At 36.3% G+C, this 20,595-nt stretch overlaps 3 protein-coding genes across 4 annotated transcripts; 2 read left to right on the forward strand and 1 right to left on the reverse strand.

Annotated features, from left to right (window-relative positions):
• The first annotated feature begins 1,136 nt into the window (after nt 1-1,136).
• Nucleotides 1,137-7,659, forward strand: dennd10 (DENN domain containing 10). Its single transcript, XM_074646797.1, has 10 exons — nt 1,137-1,295; nt 1,395-1,449; nt 2,789-2,985; nt 3,094-3,173; nt 3,279-3,427; nt 4,283-4,394; nt 4,486-4,586; nt 4,703-4,810; nt 5,127-5,221; nt 5,319-7,659. The coding sequence occupies exons 2-10, from the start codon at nt 1,404-1,406 to the stop codon at nt 5,484-5,486; spliced, it is 1,056 nt and encodes a 351-aa protein (XP_074502898.1). The 5' UTR covers nt 1,137-1,295; nt 1,395-1,403; the 3' UTR covers nt 5,487-7,659.
• A 131-nt stretch (nt 7,660-7,790) lies between these two features.
• Nucleotides 7,791-10,817, reverse strand: sfxn4 (sideroflexin 4). The gene is made up of 14 exons (XM_074646799.1): nt 10,631-10,817; nt 10,438-10,503; nt 10,292-10,348; nt 10,174-10,200; nt 9,786-9,840; nt 9,522-9,547; nt 9,377-9,430; nt 9,222-9,284; nt 9,052-9,120; nt 8,841-8,931; nt 8,498-8,613; nt 8,318-8,403; nt 8,125-8,242; nt 7,791-8,046 (listed from the first exon to the last, which is right to left on the reverse strand). The coding sequence occupies exons 1-14, from the start codon at nt 10,667-10,669 to the stop codon at nt 7,969-7,971; spliced, it is 945 nt and encodes a 314-aa protein (XP_074502900.1). The 5' UTR covers nt 10,670-10,817; the 3' UTR covers nt 7,791-7,968.
• Nucleotides 10,818-12,545: 1,728 nt separating this feature from the next.
• Nucleotides 12,546-19,644, forward strand: prdx3 (peroxiredoxin 3). Of its 2 annotated transcripts, none has more exons than XM_074646800.1 (7): nt 12,546-12,670; nt 14,778-14,889; nt 15,951-16,092; nt 16,329-16,464; nt 17,384-17,487; nt 18,152-18,317; nt 19,467-19,644. In XM_074646800.1, the coding sequence occupies exons 1-7, from the start codon at nt 12,635-12,637 to the stop codon at nt 19,515-19,517; spliced, it is 747 nt and encodes a 248-aa protein (XP_074502901.1). In that variant the 5' UTR covers nt 12,546-12,634; the 3' UTR covers nt 19,518-19,644. The 2 variants fall into 2 exon arrangements, with proteins under 2 accessions (XP_074502901.1, XP_074502902.1); XM_074646801.1 differs by lacking the exon at nt 12,546-12,670 and adding an exon at nt 14,643-14,661.
• Nucleotides 19,645-20,595: the final 951 nt, after the last annotated feature.

Here is a 20,595-nt window from a genome sequence, read left to right on the forward strand (position 1 = left end):
AAAGTGTGTGAAATAAGTATCAAGCTTAATTATATATATGATTTATTTTGAATAAATGTTTGATTTGACTGGAGCTTTATAAACCGGATAACAGAGTCTCAAAACCCACTAAACGGGGGGTTTCAACAAACCTGGCAGCCCTGAGTGTATAAAGTTCCCGTATGCGCTCCGCTGATGGTGTGTTCAGGTAACCCACGTTAAATGTCGGTTATATCAAACCTAGGCTTAATTTAACTGCAGATTAGTCTAGCACAGGGGTCAGCAACCTTTACTATCAAAAGAGACATTTTAGGCAAAGAAAACAAAAAACAAATGTCTGGAGCCGCAAAACATTTGAGCATTGTGATGAAGGTAACACAGTTTATAGTCTAAGTATATAGTATATAAGTAATGCAGTGAGGGCCCTAGAGCAAATGTACTACGGAGTATTAGGGCCACATTGAGGGAAAAAACAAGTGAGATTTACAGAATAAAGTCATAATATTACAAGAAATAAGTCGTAATATAACGATAATAAAGTCATAGCTTTACGAGAAAAAATGTCGTAATACTACGAGAATAAAGTAATAAGTTTACGAGAAAAAAGTCGTAATATTACGAGAATAAAGTCATAACTTTACAAGAGAAAAGAAAATAACACGTAAAATTACTACTTAATAATAATATGACTTTATTCTCTTAATATTATGACTTTATTCTCAAAATCTATTATTATTCTTATTTATTTATTTTTTTCCTCATTGTGGCCCTAATACTCCGTCGTACCATGGACCTACAACAATGATAGATAAAAATGAAAATGTAAACAGTAAAACAGTTATTAATTTCCACTACTTTTTTTATAAATCCACAGGGAGCCACTGGAGAAGAGCTAAAGAGCCTCAAGTGGCTCCGGAGCTGCAGGTTGCTGACCCCTGACCTATCAGTAGTCGATACTTGATATTAAAGGATCGAGTTAAAAGAAGCATGATCAGCAACATTCCTACTTTTGACTGAGCTTGTGTTATTCATAAAGAGAAACTCTTACCTACATATAGTCATTTGCAATTTACGAGGTTTTTCGGTAACCCTGAATGCACTATAATCTCCAGCTCTCTGATTGGTTGTCAGCAGCGTGGCTCCTCCCCCATTGGATGGTCACAATCCTCCTGACCCGGAAGAAGGAAGAGATTTCGCAAACAGAGGAAAGTCTGTTGACAGAAGAAATCGCACCCGAGTTTTAACACACTTTACCGTCTTATTAAAGCCGTGCAGCATCGCATTCAGCTACTGTGGACTCAGCAGGAGCTCTCAAGGTGCTTCACAGTGGCATTAGTGTCCTCAGAGAGAGCTGTTTTGGTGTGTTTTGGTGTCGTTTCTGCAGTTTAACTTGTGTTAACTCTGGACTCTTGCAGGTATGGAACATGGCAGCACCTGAAACACAGTTTATGTTAAGCGTCGGACTAATCGGTAAGTCTCCGCTCACAGCTCTTGGTTTGTCTTGTTTCAAGCGAAAGTTGACGCCTCAGTAGGTGCAGGAGACTCACATGACATCAGTGTGACCTGAAAGTGTCTAATCAGCAGGTCCCTGATTGGTTCATTGCTCCTGCATGTTAGGCAGTATGTACATGGACATGGATGGTCCCTGAACGCACCTAATAACACAGAGACCCCTGTGATACAGATCTGGTTCCAGAGAGCTCTGTGTGATAATGGTGTTTAACCCTCTGAGACACACAATGGACCAGGGGTCAGCAACCTTTACTATCAAAAGAGATAGTTTAGGCTAAATAAAATAAAAAACAAATGTCTGGAGCCACAAAACATTTGAGCATTGTGATGAAGGTAACACAGCTTATAGTCTAAGTTTATAGTATATAAATTTAATGCAGTGAGGGCCAAAGTGCAAATGTACTGCGGAGTATTAGGGCCACATTGAGGGAAAAAACATCTGAGATTTACAGAATAAAGTCATAATATTACGAGAATAAAGTCATAATATTACGTAAATAAATTCATGATATTACGAGAATAAAGTCATAATATTACGAGAATAAAGTCATAATATTACGAGAATAAAGTCATAATATTACGTAAATAAAGTCATGATATTACGAGAATAAAGTCATAACTTTACGAGAAAAAAGTTGTAATATTACGAGAATAAAGTCATAATATTACGAGAATAAAGTCATAACTTTACGAGAAAAAAGTTGTAATATTACGAGAATAAAGTCATAATATTACGTGAATAAAATCATAACTTAACGGGAAAAGGAATCGTAATATTGCAAGAATAAAGTCACAACTTTACGAGAAAAAAAGTTGTAATACGAGAATAAAGTCATAACTTTACGAGAAAAGAAGAAAATAACACGTACAATTACTACTTTATAATATTATGACTTTATTCTCGAAATCTCAGATTTTTTTTTTTCTCAATGTGGCCCTAATACTCTGTTGTACCGTTGTACATTAGACCTACAACAATGATAAATAAAAATAAAAATGTTAGTACTTATATTTCTTTACTTTGTTTATATCGTAGCATTATGTACATAATTTACATGTTACATACTCCTTAATTTGTATTTTCTTACATTTCTTATGTTTATTTCCTCCCGGGCATCAATAAAGTATCAACAAAGTAACTGTAGATAGGCACTTTTTTAATGATGCAGCACAATTTTATAATTTATTGCAAATTATTTCACAGACCCCCTGACAGAGTGCCACAGACCCACTTTGATAATCACTATTCTGATATGTTAAGATTCATATATGATGGTTTTATTTTGCCTGTGCCCAGAGAAAGATGTGAATGGAGACACACTGTGGGTGTGGTGCTATCCCTCTGTGGGCTCAGACTTGAGGCAAGTCCTGCTCAGCAAGTGCTGTCTGACAAAGGACAGCCGGGATTTCCACACCTTTGTGTTTGGTCAGTTCTGTCGCACCTGGTACTACATCACCACAGCGGAGGTGCAGGAACCTACAGCGCTAAACAAGGTACAGCGTCCAGACACTCTGCTGACGTCAAAATCTCTAACAAGGAGCAATGAGAGAGCAGCATTTCTATCTGATATTTGAGTTTTGTCTCTATTTTCTCCTTTCAAGGTCACTCATTTTTCAATAGTTGTTACAGCAAAAGACTTCAATCCTGAGAAGTATGCTGCACTCAGTAGAATACTCTGCAGGTACATTGTTCAGCTCACATAACACTGTTTGTACACTTTTCTTTAAAGTGTTTTTTTTAATTTCATTTGAGTGGTGTGTTTTTGTCTGTTTTGTCTGTTATCCAGGATGTACATCAAACATGGCAGCCCAGTGAAGATGATGGAGGCTTACGTCACCGTCCTCACCAAAGGAATTTGCCAGAGTGATGAAAACGGCTCATTTCTAATTAAGGACTACGATGTTCGGAAAGCGTACTTGGCTGGTTCAGTCAAAGGTAAGAAGACGTCACAGTCGTTAAACAGGAACACTAACCAGTATTACAAGTATAACAGTATAACAAGAAAAAAAACACAATAAAACAATAATAAAAAAATGCAAAAATTGCAGTGAAATAAAATTCACATAGAGATAAAAGCTTTTATTTCTGTGTGAATTTATTAAAATATATGAAAATTAATTTAATTTGATTATTATAAGATATTAAATTATATACAATTATTTTATATTATTAAATTTAATTTTAGCTTTAAGAATGTTTTGAGAAGAGATTTTAAAGCAGTGATAGATTAGGTAGGTAAATCGTTCCAGAGTCCAGAGGGGGCCTGGACTGCAAAAGCCTGATGGCTCTTAGTCACCAGTCGGGCTCTGGGAACACTCCAGAAAAGCCTTCCTAGGAAATAATTAATTGTGCACACAAGACATAAGAGACAAAACATCAGGGGACCTTTCATTAATTAATTCAGACGTTTCCTGAACTCTGCTATTTGTTCTTTTCAGGACAAAAATAGGATTTACATGCTCAGCAGACACCCTCAACCTACAATACGCTTTGTTAGATCCTCTTTATGCGTCCTTTTGGTGACATTTCTGGTTTTCATACAGCAATTCCTTTGAATCCAAGACAATTTTCTCTTTTGAGAGACTATAAAAGGAACCTCGACCCTTGAAATAAACAGGTCTTACAAGGAAGTTCTGTATGCAAATGTAATCAGCAGTTCATGTAGGTGTTTTTATCACTTGTTTACAGTGATAAAGGTGATAGTGATAGTGATGGGTCCCACCCGACTTGAAAGATTCAAGATTCCTTCAGAGTAAAAGTGGCTCATCCATGTTTCCTCTCTATCTATAGATGTGGTGTCTCAGTTTGGTATGGAGACGATCATCCTGTATACCGCTCTCATGCTGAAGAAGAGGATCATTGTTCATCACCCACGGATTGAAGCATTGTTGGAGTTTACAAGGTGCATTTAAGACTTAAATTCAAAATATTTGGACACTGTGTAGTGGAGAATATTACCGTCTGTGGGTAACTTTTTGTCTGTTTCCCCTCAGAGTTTTGCCGACTCTGACGTGGCACAGGAAAGACTGGTCCATCGTGCACCCGTATGTGCACCTGACTGATACTGAGCTAGAGGATCTCAAGAGATGCCCCGGTGAGGCTGCCTCCTGGTTTATTTACTCTAATTCCTCCTCCTCACGGTTGGTGATCAGCCACCATCTGCACTGTAAATGAATTATTCATGCACCAATATGTTCGTTTTCTCCGCAGGATATGTAGCAGGGTTTGTAGATCCTGAAGTGGGCAACAGGTCGGACTTGTTTGATGTGTATGTGAACCTCCCAGACAGCATCATCACAGTATCCCAGAGCGCCAAAGGTACAGTATGTTCAAAGAGAAAGCAGCATGTTTCTAAGAGCGCTTTGATTCTTGAGAGTATTCTGAGAGTTTTCTGCGCTTTACAGCACCCTTCGCCCCGGACCTCGCCGCTTCGATTGATGCATTTACCTTTAAATATAGGCTAAAAAATGTTATTTTTGAATGCATGATGTTTCCAAAGTAATCGTGTTAAATAATCGTAATCTCAATATTAACTAAAATGATCTTGAGTATGATTTTTGCCATAATCGAGCAGACTTACTTAAGAGAGTAGGACAGCATTTCCCTCAGACTGATGTTAAGTATCCCCTCACAGAGGCCATGGCGATGGGGAAGCTGCACAAGGACATTGGCCACCTCATCGTCCAGTCTGCTGAGGACGCTGAGAGGTCAGACAGTCAGGTCATTAAGGTGAGAGTTCCCTCAGAGCACAAATGTCTTAATTCAGTCCACAGTTGTAAGAAATGTAGTCCTGAATCTAACATGACAACCCCACATTAATTCACAGGATATTTCTGTCAAGACAAAAGAGATCCTTGCCAACTTGGTGGCCCTGGCCGACGAGTGTGAAGACTCTAAAATCACACTGGAAGGTTTAAAGCAGCATCATTTCCCTCCGGCGACGGAGAACTTCCTCTTTCATTTGGCAGCTGCCGAGCAGCTCTTACGGATATAAACCTGTTTTTAGACGCCGTGCTGCAGGATGACGTTACCGTCAACAGCACGGACTCTGGCTGTGCTGTTCTGTATATATTTGCAATAACTGAAATGAAAGGCTTGTGCACACTCACCGTTATCACGAGAGTGTGCACAAGACACTTTCTCACAGTGATCTTTACGTGATGTAGGAAAGTGTCACCAGCACTGTTGTGCTAATATGTGACATGACTCACATCTTGTCCCAATACCAATTTAATTGCCAACAAATCCCATGAAAAGACCAAAAACATTAGTGAATTGATCCTATGAAGTATTGACTGTGTATCCAAAAGCAAAAAATCATATTCCTTTGAGCTCCATTTTGGTCATTTAAAAAAAAAAAACACACATCCCCGAGCCACACTGCTGCACTGGTTGACATGCTCCTTCATTACCGTGATCATGGGTACTGTAGTTCATTTTGACTCAGTTCTGCTGCCATAAATACCATGGATGTATTACTCACTACAGCACTAATTGTGTATTAATCCGCAGCTGAAAATAGTCCCTAACAAATGCACTATTTACACCACTTTGAGATTACACTTGTTAAAAGTTACAGTGCCCAGCTGTTTTAGGAAATTGCCTTTCTTTTAAATGAAAGTAAGTATTTGTGACTTCTTTTCAAAGACGTACGTATTAAGCAGGAACCAGTGGCCTTGGAGCTCAGTGCCACAGACAGTAGCATAGTCAGAGAGTATTTAAAGGGCAGGTCCGTCTGCGTTTTCTTTTTCTTACTGAAAACTGAAGCTGTTACATCGCTGTCTTCAAAGCCACCAGACTCATTTGACGAGAATAATAATTTTACCTCACAGAACACAGGAGTTGCTTTTCTACCGCTGCATCGATTGGTTAGTTTGTTTGAGTTATTGTGTGACTTTTTGGATGTGAACTAAATAACTAACGCAGTGTGCACACAGCAGTACATAGCTTCTGTGCTGGTGTTACACTGAAATCTGTAACCACAGAAATCTGTGACCAGAGAGAGCCAGCTCCATTTCTGACGGCTGTCGTCAGAAAAAGTGCCACCTCCGTACTTGTGTAATAAATGAGGCAAATACGTGACGGAAAACACACAAAACTAAATTGTTAAAAAATATAAATTTGTAATTTAATATTTTTACTTTAAAGATATATTCACAAAAGTTAAAAAAGCCAAAGATAGGTAAGGTGGTCACATTTACTGATGACAGCCGTCAGAAATGGTGACCTTGTGTTGCTGGCTCTCTGCGGTCACAGATTTCACTGTAACATCTGTTCTCCAGTCCGCTACTCTAAACTGGGAGCATGCCGACCGCCATCTAAGTTACTATATATGTAATAGACTGATCATGAGGATGTATATATACTGTACATGTAGCAGCATCATCATGCAGAAACTTACATCAGGTCACATGGGAAAAAGTTTATGGAAGGGCTTGGGGAAAATAGCATTTTGATGCTAAAACATACATACTTAGACCAAAATTGTAATGTTTGGATTTGAATACATAAAGAACACCAGTGGGAAGCTACAGAATGATATAAAAACCTCAAAGAAAAACAAAAATAATGGACCCGGCTTTTAAAGACAGACTAACTTGCTTGATTTTGGTCTTTTCATTGGATTTGGTGACAACACAACGACACACAATCTTCTTCCTGGTCCAAAATATTAAGTTCTCGCTGTGAAGAGTCCGACCCCAGATATATATATATAAATATATACACAGCAGCTGAAATGGCTCAGATGTAATGAGCATTTATTATTATTAATGAGTTTATTGATAGAAACGTCGTTATATGTGGTTATCAGATCAGAACTGCTATAGACATTGCACAACGTGAGTTTATTTCAGTTTTTTTTAACATTGTCACATTTTGTATTTTACTAATGACTTAAATACTAGTAAGTTGTGTCGAATGAGGCTTTTTCAAACTGTTTTATAAAAAGATGATCGGTTGAAAAAGAGCTATTCCTCATCAATCAGCAACCGATCAAATAACGATAGGTGCTTCCATGTCCACATTGATTTATTCTGCATTATGTGAGTCTTACTGTCTTTTTTTTTTTTTTTTTTAAATGTATAATTAGCGCTGTTATTTTACAGGTGAGTATATTTCAACCACATTGCCAAATGGATGGTTTTGTGCCTCAGTATTTCAGAGAAGACAGAGTGCAATACATAGAGATGCTCATGTAACTTTGAAAACTAAATGTATTTTCATGAATTGATGTAATATTTCCTATCTATGAAAACACATAATATTCCAGCTAAATAAATTTACTATCAAAAAAGTAGCTTCTTTCCTGTTTTAATGTGTGTTTTAAACAAAATATTTCCCATGAGAACTGGGAGAAAAGGCTCACATGCATTGTACATTTTCAGCTGCATGACGTTTAAACATTTATTATCAAGCTATCCAGTAATGGCAACACATGTGTTGGTTGATTTTGTATCTACAGCGCCTCAGAGTCCTCACAGTCCTCTATGGTAATATAACTGTCCATCCCCCGCTGCAGCCTGCAGCTGCTCCTCCATGTTTTCCTTCTTTATCTGTAAAACAAGGTCAATGTCAGCAGAGTTCATCAAAAGGAAAACATCACAGCACCGGATGATCGTCGTGAATCTCACCGTTCCCAGTTGTGGAAAGAGACTGAACGAGATGGGGATCATCAAGCCCAGGATAAACGCAACACTTATGTGACGGAGAGGAGCGGCCAGCAGAGAGTTCCTCTGGAAAAGTCTTGTTCTGTAAAAGAAAATCTATTAGGTAAAGTCTGATGTTTTGACCAGGTAAGTAGAGCTAAATATAAAAGTGACTGACCTCTGTAAGAGCAACACCAGGAGATTAGGAAGAGCAGCGGTGGTTCCAAACAGTACCGCTCTTGACAACGCGGTTTCCCTCACAGCCTGAAGAAAAACAATAACATGTGTAACACTGCAAGTTTTCAATGAGAAGACTTAATTTTGTCTATTTGCTTCTTGCATTTTATTTCAGTTTTACCTTTTCCCCCGCTGCTTTAGAGAGGCCGACAGGATTTCCACTGGAATCAAACACTTGGATCCCATCTTCTGACTCCTCACTTCTGACAGTCAACACATTGAAGAAGGCCAGAGCAGCTGGAGAGAGTTAACACAACATGTAAGTTTAAAAAGTCCTACCTGTTATTACTGGATCCACAGAAAGAGAAGAAAGAAATGTATTTCAGCTGAAAAATTGAGTTTGAATGTCTTTAGCCTGTGTGTATTTAAATATAAAGCCTCAACTGTATCTACTACCTGAAAAAAAAGTATTCAGATTTATGGTACAATACTATTTATGCTACAGTATGTAAGTAAATATTTACCTGAGAGTGGGATTGGTAATATCGACCTAAAGAAAGTCTTAATCAGTGCGCTTCTTATACCAAGTCGGTTAATGACAATTTGAGGAAGGGCCTGAAACAAAAGAAAGAGGGGGAAAAAAGCTTGAAGAAGCAACTTTTCTTTAAAAACCTTAAAGTTTTCTTGTAACATGACAATCAACATGACACACTGGTACAATCAGGTTACACACACCCCGGCACATGTTGCATAGGAAACCGTTCCAGTGATCAATAGAAGCTGCTTCAGAGACATTTTCTTACTCTGGTGGTGAGAGATAAACACAGATAACGTCAAGCAGAAACAGGGAGGACTGACTGAAGATGAACAATTCATACTGTATATACTGTATATTTATATATTACCTGCTCTGATGAAGAATTTCTATTTGTATAGTTGAACCCAGCACTGTAACTCTGCAGCAAAAACTGAAATAACCCATTTTTTAAAAATCATTAATGTACACTGTGTTATAGCCACATGTAATATTTTTATAAATATGATGAATATGCTTCATTACCTGCCAAAACAGAGCGGGTTTGACATAACTGTGTGGCAAAAAGCTGGCAACCACCTGAAATAAAGACGTTTGTTTGTTTCACCAGCGTTATCAAGAACAAAGTGTCAGATTATATTATTATATTATTATTGGATGACAGACATACCAGAGGTGCTGATATTGGCAACAATGCTAGAAAGAAAATGACAGAAGTGAGAGCATTAGCATCTCTTTTTCAAATTAATAGTTTTAGTGACACAATTAGTAGTTTCAAAAATGTAATTTGAGATGTTTATAGACTTTATTTACTGTTGTTATACCTTATATAATAATAATTGTAATACTTGTTGATGTTACATGATATGAATGCATTACGTCCTGAAGTTAATTTTAATAATAAAAATGTGTAAAAGTCTAAATTATATTGTACCTGCAGGGCGGAAAATTAGTGGAAGAACAGCACCAGAATCAGCGTGGACGGACGACTGTAAACACAGAGCAGTTTTCACAAAAAGCAGCACATTAAACTCCTTCAAAATCACAACATCTGGACACATTCAAAGATATAATTGATAGAAATTCATTCTTAATCAAGAAAAAGTTTGTGCAAACGTTTAAAGCTAAATGTCTTTCTCTAAAAATCCAAAATATGACACATTTACACAACAATATCAAACCCTGTCAGCTGAACAAACAGGAAGAGGGGACAGTCATTATAGTGGTGGATGTTTATGCAGAAATATAGAAGTGAATTCTGATTTATTTATCAGAGATAAATTCAATGTTATTTGCAGTTTTGAGTTTCTTGCCAGACTTACAAGTGAGAGGGTCGGTGCTTGTCCATCCTGGAGGAAGAAACAGATTTAATTAAATCTACGGCAGCTGACTGACTGACTGACCACTGTGTGCAGTTAAGACTCTTAAACATAATCTGACCTTTTCATTTAGTTGCTCTCCACTTCCAAGAAGAATGTGGGCCTTCTCTATTTCCGCCTGAGGAGAGCAGCATCACTAGTTAGATAAACATCATATATTTTCTACTCATCTCACAGTAGTAGATCTCTGTAGTGACTTCTACTTACATCAGAGGAAAGCAGGATAGTTGGATCAAGGAGATTAACCCAGATCCGTAGTCGACTGAAGAAAGACTGGAAAAGAGGAAAAGAACAGTTCAACACTGAGATGTAAACACAGTTTCATTGTAACTGACTGAATATAATGTAATAAATCCTCATCACTGAAGATGCTCTGCATGTTAAAACACTGATATGTTACCTGTCCCTGGCTCTTCCAATACAGCAGATTAGGATCCATTTAGAACAATAAGTGCATGTACTGCTCTTAAATTAAATAACGTACAATAATACTACTACAGTACACATTTTAACAGCATGTGTTTCCTGCTTTTGAGGTCAAATTCTATTTGTAATCTACTTCCGCCTTCAACCACGTGGTCAGCTGTGGGCGGGTTGGTGCTGCATTCAGGGACACAGAAAATATCGGAATATAACCAATACAAATAATTATTATATTAATACAACAATAACAGCAATAATAATAATAACAATAGGAAATAATGATAATAAATTAATCAATGCAATATGTGCGATATAAAAATAAAAAAATGCCTGTGCAATATTTGTATAGTATGCAGCCTCTGCTGCTCCCATATATATATATATATATATATATATATATATATGTCCTTTTTCCAAGGACATTTTTCAGATATTTTTAAGACTTTTCTTAGACTTTTTTTCGGACATTTTTCAAACTTTATTTCTTCGGACATTTTTCTGACTTTTTTTTTATAGACATTAGTTAGACTTTGTCCAATATTTTTCTGACTTTTTTTTAACATTTTTCAGACTTTTCTTTTATAGACATTTGTTAGACTTTTTTTCCAACATTTTTCTGACTTTTTTTTCAGATAGTTTTCAGACTTTTTTTTCCCAAACTTTTTTTTACATTTTTTTGACTTTTTTCTGGACATTTTTCAAACTTTATTTTTTCCGACATTTTTCCGACTTTTTTTTCAGACATTTTTCAGACTTTCTTTCCAAGGACATTTTTCAGACTCTTTTTTTTTTCAGACATTTTTCAGACTTTTTTTTTTTTTTTTACTTTTTTTTTGCCCTTTTTTCGGACATTTTTCAAACTTTATTTCTTCGGACATCTTTTTCAAAGAACATTTTTCAGACTTTTTTTTCATATATTTTTCAGACTTTTTTGTTTTTACATTTTTTTGACCTGTTTTCGCACATTTTTCTAACTTTATTTCTTCAGACATTTTTCAGACTTTTTTTTTTTTTTTTACATTTTTTGGCCCTTTTCTTTTCAGACATTTTTCAGATATCTTTCAGACTTTTTTTCATCAGACTTTTTTTTCCAAGGACATTTTTCAGATTTTTTTTTCCAAGGACATTTTTCAGATTTTTTTTTTAAGACTTTTTTTTCCAAGGACAGTTTTCAGACTTTTTTTTCAGATATTTTTCAGACTTTTTTTTTTTTTTACATTTTTTTGACCTGGTTGCCTGTTTCGCATAACTTTATTTCTTCGGACATTTTTCAGACTTTTTTTTTCTAACTTTCTTTTCTAACGTTTTTCAGACTTTTTTTCAGATTTTTTTTTCAGACATTTTTCAGACTTTTTTTTTTTTTTTTTTACATTTTTTTGACCTGGTTGCCTGTTTCGCACAACTTCATTTCTTCGGACATTTTTCAGTCTTTTCTTTAGACATTTTTCAGACTTTTTTAAGATTTCTTTTCAGACATTTTTCAGACTTTTTTTTCTCCAGATTTTTTTTTTTTAACATTTTTTTGCCCTTTTTTCGGACATTTTTTTAGACTTTATTTCTTCGGATATTTTTCTGACTTTTTTTTCAGACATTTGTTGGACTTCTTTTACCCAACATTCTGACTTTTCTTTTAGACATTTTTTGACTTTTTTTTGGTAAATTTTTCATATATATATATATATTGCTTCTATATTTACCATATACCAAGTACTTCCTTTATTATTATACTGTATATTATTTGTAAATACACTTATTTTAATTTTAATTTTATTATATTTTGCTACTTAACTTGCTGTTTTCTTAATGTTTTCTGTTTTTGTTGCAGAATATAAGTAATAGATTGTGCAGAATATAAGTGAATAATTTTATATATATATTTTTTTTTTTCTCAGATTACAGGTTTGCGTGGAGCACGTGGGTAAAGTGACGCAATAATTTGCTCAAACCGCCGTCTGACAGACGGCCTCTGTCATAATCCAAAATGGCAGCCACCATCGGGAGCCTCTTCAGGACCTCTGTGAGTAAAACTACATGATAAACATCATCACTAGATCTCTCCTCTCTCTCTCTAGTCTGCTGTTCATCAACCACTGATTACCTGCTGCTGACAGCAGGTAATGATGGGTAGTTCAGCTCTACAGGAGGAGATGTCTCGTCTTGTTTGTGTCGCACATTTAAACCTGACACTGTGGTAACAAACCTCTGGTCCGCGGACCTCTGGTTTGCACCAATATGCCAAAGAAATACTCACTTAATAGTGTTTAAAGCTGTTTAACAGAGAAGCCTAATGAAGGGCTTTCTTCTAGACTTCTAACAAAACAACACAAAGTAGCACTGCATGCTAGGTTACTCAATAATGTTATAATAATCAGATTAAATTCATTCTACATGCAAATAATCAATATGTTAATCAATAAGTTTCATTGTGTCTGTGATAGTTAATATTGATGAGTCACAAACTCATGATTTTAGGATGTTTTTTTATCTGCTGTGTCATAGTGATTTCACATTTTCATTCCCTACAATGGACCTCAGTGCGCGTTGTGCTCTGTCATAGCAGGGAAGTGTTTTGACATGATGAATTAATGCTGTTCTTTCTTGTTAACATATGGATTTTGTACTTTTAACATATTATGCATATGAGAACTCTCCCCAATTAGAACATATGGCATTATGTCAAATGAGAATACTAGAAATATAAACAAATTCCACATAAATAAATAAAAAGTAAATAAATACATTAAAAAAAAAAGTATTGGAGGCGAAACTTTGCAGTTAACAATTAGACGGTAAAAATTAAAAATTAAAAATGTAATAATAATACGATATTATTTTTTATCTGCTGTGTCATAGTGATTTTACATTATCATTTCATACAATGGACCTCAGTGCACATTGTGCTCTGTCATAGCAGGGATGTGTTTAGACATGATGAATTAATGCTGTTCTTTTCTTGTAACCATATTGATTTTGTACTTTTAAAATATTATAGCAATCCCTTTGTTTTAAATTTCATTATTGTTGACTTTTTGTACACAAGTCTTATGTTCAACATTTTATTTTGGCCTGTGTTTTTTATGTTTTTATGCTGTATTTTTATCTTGATGTTTGCTCTATTTTAACTTATGTAAAGCACTTTGTAACTATGTTTGGAAAGGTGCTATACAAATAAAGTTTATTCTTATTATATAAAATAATATTAAAAATTAACAAATTCCACATAAATAAATAAATACCTAAAAAAAATGTTTGAAGGTCGAAACTTTGCAGTTAAAAATTAGACGTGAAAATTCAAAATTGAAAATTCAATAAAAATACAGTCACACATATGACGGAGCTGCAGATATAAACCTGCTTTGATGCGACTCTGCAGTCTGCACTAGCATCATAATAACACACGGTGGCATCTTTGCCCAAGTAATTTCAAAACTATACATGGACAAAAATTAATAGTATATAATAACTATAATTCAAATTATTCCAAACTAATGTTAAAAGAAAAGTTGCTTTAAAAAAAATGAAATGTTGTGGATGTCCTGTTGTATTTTATTATATACTTTAGAGCAATAATGTTTTTCTTTTTTTTTAATTAAAACAAAATTATTATTTCTATCCACAATTATTCAATATGTAAAATAGGATTTAAACCCCCGAGTCTCATATAATAAGTAAATCAATAATAATCAAAGCTGCAGCTCTTGTATGAGGTTTCAGCATTTCATAATTTTTTTGGCACAGGATGTGGTCTGGTTCAGCCTGGAGAACCTGTTAGTATCAAACCTGATGATATCCTGTTTACTCTATCACCTCATCCACTGCAAAACAAAACAACCTCACATTCATTCACGTTTCCCAAATGAGCACATTAAGACCTTTGCTCACTAGACTCTGAAGTGGTGCAGCAAAAAGAAAGCTACGGAAGATAATAGAGACGTGTTTTCCCTTCATGGAGGACAAAATCAACAGTTTTACTAGATTTCAGGCCTCATGTTGAAGACACAAAACATGGCTAGTTTGAACTATAAACATAAGTGTTGTCAAGTTGCTAACCAAAATAGCGTATTTTTTTCTTCTTCAGTGTATTTGTGGATTATTCATGCTGGATTGATGTGTGTTTTTTTAAGGCAAGAGTTGCAGCAGGAGGGTTGAACGTGACAGCAGCCTGTCGACATGGAGCATCTGGAGCTGCAAGAATCCTCACCGCCCCGTCGCTTCAGAGAGCCTGTTTCTCTACCAGTACGTACAAAACCAACGTCAGAGAATATCAAGGCTGCAACTAACGATTATCTCATTGCTGATTATTTTCTCGATTAATCGATAAGTTGTTTGGTCTTTAAAATGTCAGAAAATGGTAGTTTGGTAGAGTAGTTTTTTAAAGGTCCCATATCATGCTCATTTTCAGGTTCATACTTCTACTAGAACATGTTTACATGCTGTAATGTTAAAAAAACACTTTATTTTCCTCATACTGTCTGCCTGAATATACCTGTATTTACCCTCTGTCTGAAACGCTCCGTTTTAGAGCATTTCAATGGAATTGCAACGGAATTGCGTTGCTAGGCAACAGTTTGGGTCCATGTTTACTTCCTGTCAGCTGAGGTTATTTACATACACTGCAACAGGAAATAAACTGGGACCCATTTAGAATGTTTACTTTGAAAACCATGTAATGGTCTAAATATTGTAGATTTGTGACATCACAAATGGACAGAAATCCTAACGGCTTGTTTCAAACGCACAATAACTGGCTGTGTGTATTTCTCCGTATATTGAGTGTTTTGATAGTTTAACAGTATTTATACAACACTTAAACCTGCTTTATAATGTAAAAGACCTGAAAATCTCACTTTTTACTATATGGGACCTTTAAGAAACAAAAAAAAAAATTCTCTGATTCCAGCTTCTTAAATGTGAGTATTTTCTGGTTTCTTTACTCCTCTATGACAGTAAACTGAATATCTTTGAGTTGTGGACAAAACCAGACATTTGAGGACGTCATCTTAGGCTTTGGGTAACACTGATCGACATGTTTCAACATGTTTCTGACATTTTATAAACCAAACAACGAATCGATTAATCAAGAAAATAATCAACAGATTAATCGACAATTAAATTAATTATTAGTTGCAGGCTTAAATAACTCCTGTGTACCATTAATGTTCACTTTAGATGTGAAGTGAGAGTACATAGATGTCTATACTTTTCAGTGTAATGTCTCTGTACTTCACACTGAGAGTCACCTTGGTTTTACTAAGCAAATATGAGTGAATAAATTGTGTTTGTCTTTTCTATTTCAGGCTCTTCCAGATGGAGCCCTGCTGTCACTCAGCCTGCTCCTGCTTTTAAGGCCACAGCTGTCCACAACGGGGAGTTCAAGGAGATGAGCCTCGCTGATTTCAAGGGCAAATACCTGGTTCTCTTCTTCTACCCGCTGGACTTGTGAGTGTTTTATGACATGAACAAAGAGAACAACATGATGGCTTTCCCTACCTTTGATTGAAATGCATATTCAGTCTGATTTTTAAGTAACTCTCTGCTGATGACCAGCAGAGAATTTGATTAAGTCCCACAGGCCTCAGCCCTCCCATCACTTTGCTTTGTGACTTCTCATCAATCCAAACATTTTTACTCACAGAGCTTTTTATTTCTCTCTCTCTGTGTTTGTCATATTGCAGCACCTTTGTGTGTCCAACGGAGATCATCTCATTCAGCGACAAGGCCAGCGAGTTCCACGACATCAACTGTGAGGTGGTGGGCGTGTCTGTGGACTCTCACTTCACCCACTTGGCATGGACCAACACGCCACGCAAGGTACTCTCCCTCTCAGTTTAATGATCATTCAGTAACAAACACATGGTGCGCAGTTCAACTCAGTCAAATCTTTTGATGTGGACCATAAAGGAGCTTTTAGTAAATAAGTGACCTGTGAATACTGCATGTCTGAAATGCGTATTAGCAGCAATAATTCACCTTTGCTAAGCCCCTCCCCCCTTGGTTACTGTTGCTAAACCTGTCGAGCTTTCGCACCCGGCATGTCAATACAGCATTTTCAATTACATCAGTGAGAGATAAACCAAAAGAAATATGGAAGATTTCTGAAATAATAGTTCTGAAATATCAGAGAGAAGTAAGAGGAAGGACTAAAATATGCATTCAAGCTACATTCACAGTATAATTTGTCGTCGGAGTGTTGTGAATGAAGAGGACATTAAAATCAAGAGGAAAGCTCACTGGCGGTCCCAATGCAAGTGACAGACAACTCAGGTCTTGACAACTCACATGAAGGACAAACATATACAGGAACAACAGGATGTTCCTTTACAGCAGGTTAAGTCAATATTTCATTTTTTAAGCTAAGTCAATGTTTAGTTATGACTCCCTGTTGCTTTCATTATCTAATATAAAACTAAATTATCCCGCTTTTCCATTTTTTTTTTTTCCCACATGTGAGAAAAAAACAAAGGAGTTTTTGTTAATATTCGATGGATTCAGCTCCTCTTGAGTTTTTGACTTTGGAAAAGCAAAAAAAATCCGACACTATACCCTTTAAAATTTGACGATATCCGCTGTCGGACTTCCATACACACTGCTGAAAGCCTGACAGGCCTCCTGCGCCTAGTTACGGTTGCTAACATAGGATTGGACAGTGGGCGTTCTAGGGAGGGGCTTAGCGAAGGGTCCGTTGTGTCAGTGTTAATCTAACAGGTATTGTTTCATGGTGTTTTGTCAGACTGGAGGCTTGGGCAACATCCACATCCCCCTACTGTCTGACCTCAACAAGCAGATCTCTAGAGACTACGGGGTGCTGCTGGAGGATCCAGGCATTGCACTCAGGTACGCTCAATATGTGTGATCTATGCACAGCTGCTATTACGGAAATGTCACTATTTTGTAAATATTGAAATTTAATTTCCAACACAATTTACAGGTATATCATTGTCTTTAGTACGTATTTAGTGGTGTAGTTTATTTGGTATTTTTTAGATATTCTTGGTATTTTTTATACGGTATCATAATGTTGTTGCAGGACTGTTTTGAGTAAAAGAGAAATATGTTGGCCATATGTTACAGATGGCTGTTACAGGCAGCATTTGGTGAACTTGAACAATGTCAATGCACAATCTAATAATCATATACTCACATCCACGGCGTCAATACTTAAACATTAGAAGATCAAGCTAGTACATACAGTATGTCTACTGAATAATAGTAGGAGATTTGGGAAGGATTTGATCCAATGAAAGCACACGGAGAACACAATTCAGCCTAGAGATGCTGCTATTTATTTTATATCCATTATGTTTGCATAATACTACTGTGCTACTATTAATACCACTGTTACTGTAGCTATTACTGAGCTTTTTTTTATTGCCTGTATGACAGTCTTTACTAAATTTAGTCTGTTTTCCCATGATATTCTGTTTGTTATATAGAGAACTCCATAACTGTTGTTTAGAAAGATGCTTGATAATTAATAATGTATGTTATTCTCCTTCAGGGGCCTGTTTGTCATTGATCCAAACGGTGTTGTGAAACACATGAGTGTGAACGACCTTCCAGTGGGCCGTTGTGTAGAAGAGACGCTTCGTATCGTGAAGGCGTTCCAGTTTGTGGAGACGCACGGTGAGGTGTGTCCGGCCAGCTGGACCCCCGATTCCCCAACGGTGAGTCCTTTCAATCTCTGATAGCATCTCTAAGTGCTCCCCAAAAAGAGTTTCTCAAACACTACCATATTGGTCCCGATATAAGACGGCTCTTTTAACCTGGAAATGAGTCTGAAAAAGTGTCATATATTCGGAGTCTAGACTTTTAAATGTCAATATACAGCCACAACAATAGATGGCACCAAAGATCTGTAAAAGGAGTGTTGCCCTCCTGACTGAAGCTATCAGTCCTTCACAACTAGCTGACAGCTGCCTGAAAGATGGAGAGACGCAGTGATTGTCTCGAACAGAGTGGCTCAAGTTCACCACCAACTGAGGAGGAGTTATGATGCACATTTTAACCCTGGTGTAGTCTTAATATTCTGCATACTCCCCTTGTTCTTAAGGGTAAAAGATGAACCGCCTTTGCTAAAACCCTAAAATAAAACAGCTTAATTGAAATTGAAACCCCAAATTTGTTTTGCATGAAGAAACAACCTCATTGTGAATATCTTTGCCTTCTTCACAGTTCAGAAAAACTGAAGAGAAATAATAAGTCTTGATCTTTCCTGGCAACATAGTCATATAGCCTTTTCTTTATATTCCGTACAATGAGGAATTCAACTATACGAGTCTTCTCCCATTTTTTAACCATTGCCCCGACCCACAAGGTTTATAAACAAAATTAAAAAATTAGAATAAAATAAGATAATAGATACAAAACAAAGTCTTACATTCGGACCAATACGGTATATATCCTGGAGCAGCTGTTGCTCAAGATGGAGAGCGGGTCGTCTACTAATTGGAAGATCGGCGGTTCAATCCCCGGCTCCTCCAGTCCTCCTGAAGGCTGTCTGTCAGGGTGTGTGAATGAGTATTTAGATTAGATCCTGATGGGCAGGCTGCCACTTTGTATGGCAGCTTCTGACATCAGTGTATGAATGTGTGTGTGTGTGAATGTTGACATGTAGTGTAAACGATTTGAGTGGTCGGAAGACTAGAAAGGCGCTATATAGTATATATATATATATATATATATATAACTGCAAGTACATTTACCATTTTCAACCAATTCAGTACTGAACTGAAAGGTTTTATTTCTGTTGCAGACTTAATATGTTGCCACCTGTCTTTGTTAAAGTTTATTCTGTGTAACTGTTTGTTTTTCAGATTAAACCAACCCCAGAGGGATCCAAGGAATACTTTGAAAAAGTCAACTGAAGGACAAAGTTCACAACTCGTACACCTTAAAATAAATGTTTCTCTGTCAGTTACAGTTTATACAGTAAGTTGTAAATTGTAAGTCATACACAGCTGGATACAAACTAATAAATATATTCTTTATAAATGGCAGCTCTTTGTTTTGATTAATGTGCCAGATAGTGGTCTATATTTTAAGCAGGACTTCAGGATTCCTGACGTGAAACTGTTTTATTCATGGCTGTTTATTTTCTTGATGGATTAACCTGAATTTAATTCACCTTAAACTCTGCATAAATATAGTCAGTGTGGCTGTAGATACACGTCCAAGGGCGTAGCGGGGTGCGAAAGAACGAGCAAGAGCCTTTGCTCGTGTGAGTACATCCCAGTACGAAACCCACTGGCATCGTAGCTTCAGAGAGACGTTAACGTCTTTCTTCTTGAGGAAATTCATAGGCTACAACTATTGCAGCATATCAGATATTTTTTTTAAATCTATTTTTTGAATGAGACAACTGGCCACAAAGTATATTATGTGTATATATAGTTATTATTTCTCATATTATATTTGGCTTCTGTAATGTAAATAGTTTGAGCTGCGTTTGCTACAATGTTTATTTTTTCCCCATGATCACCAAGGCCTAGAAGAACAACTTTCAAATCAAAGTCTTGTTCACTATTGTTATTTTTTTTTTGTATTTATGGTGATAACTATTTATACATTCATGTGACATCACTATAGCATACATATTCCAATAGCGGAGTTTGTCCTGAAAAAAAAGGAATGATGAAAATAACACGATTGTGCATTACAGTGTTGAGGTTATACATAATCTCAGCCTACACAGTCTCCAGAGTGGTTTTACTCTGCACTCTCTCGCCTATGGGGTGAATCAATATATTGATAAATTTAATCACTTTTGCTGTATAAAATATTTGTTACGACCATTATCATAAAAATTATGAAAAAACATGGCTGCGTTTTGTTCTACATCGGGTAAGGGCATCTCAAAAGCTAAAGCGTACCTGTACTAATAACGGTGTCCCCCCCACCTTTGAAAAATTCTGCCCCTGTACAAACCTACAGTAAATGATCTAA

Source organism: Sebastes fasciatus, chromosome 9 (assembly GCF_043250625.1).
Source record: "Sebastes fasciatus isolate fSebFas1 chromosome 9, fSebFas1.pri, whole genome shotgun sequence".
Taxonomy (NCBI): domain Eukaryota; kingdom Metazoa; phylum Chordata; class Actinopteri; order Perciformes; family Sebastidae; genus Sebastes; species Sebastes fasciatus.

Excerpts from the sequence above, each read along its gene's own strand:
- sfxn4 (XM_074646799.1), bottom strand. The coding sequence starts at position 10,669 with ATGGATCCTAATCTGCTGTATTGGAAGAGCCAGGGACAG. Across the intron at positions 9,431-9,521 it reads TGCCAATATCAGCACCTCTG|GTGGTTGCCAGCTTTTTGCC; the intron begins GTATGTCTGTCA and ends TCTTTATTTCAG. Across the intron at positions 8,243-8,317 it reads CTGGTGTTGCTCTTACAGAG|AACAAGACTTTTCCAGAGGA; the intron begins GTCAGTCACTTT and ends TTTCTTTTACAG.
- prdx3 (XM_074646800.1), top strand. The coding sequence starts at position 12,635 with ATGGCAGCCACCATCGGGAGCCTCTTCAGGACCTCT. Across the intron at positions 14,890-15,950 it reads GAGAGCCTGTTTCTCTACCA|GCTCTTCCAGATGGAGCCCT; the intron begins GTACGTACAAAA and ends TTTCTATTTCAG. Across the intron at positions 16,093-16,328 it reads TTCTTCTACCCGCTGGACTT|CACCTTTGTGTGTCCAACGG; the intron begins GTGAGTGTTTTA and ends GTCATATTGCAG.
- dennd10 (XM_074646797.1), top strand. The coding sequence starts at position 1,404 with ATGGCAGCACCTGAAACACAGTTTATGTTAAGCGTCGGACTAATCG. Across the intron at positions 4,395-4,485 it reads GCATTGTTGGAGTTTACAAG|AGTTTTGCCGACTCTGACGT; the intron begins GTGCATTTAAGA and ends GTTTCCCCTCAG. Across the intron at positions 4,811-5,126 it reads AGTATCCCAGAGCGCCAAAG|AGGCCATGGCGATGGGGAAG; the intron begins GTACAGTATGTT and ends ATCCCCTCACAG.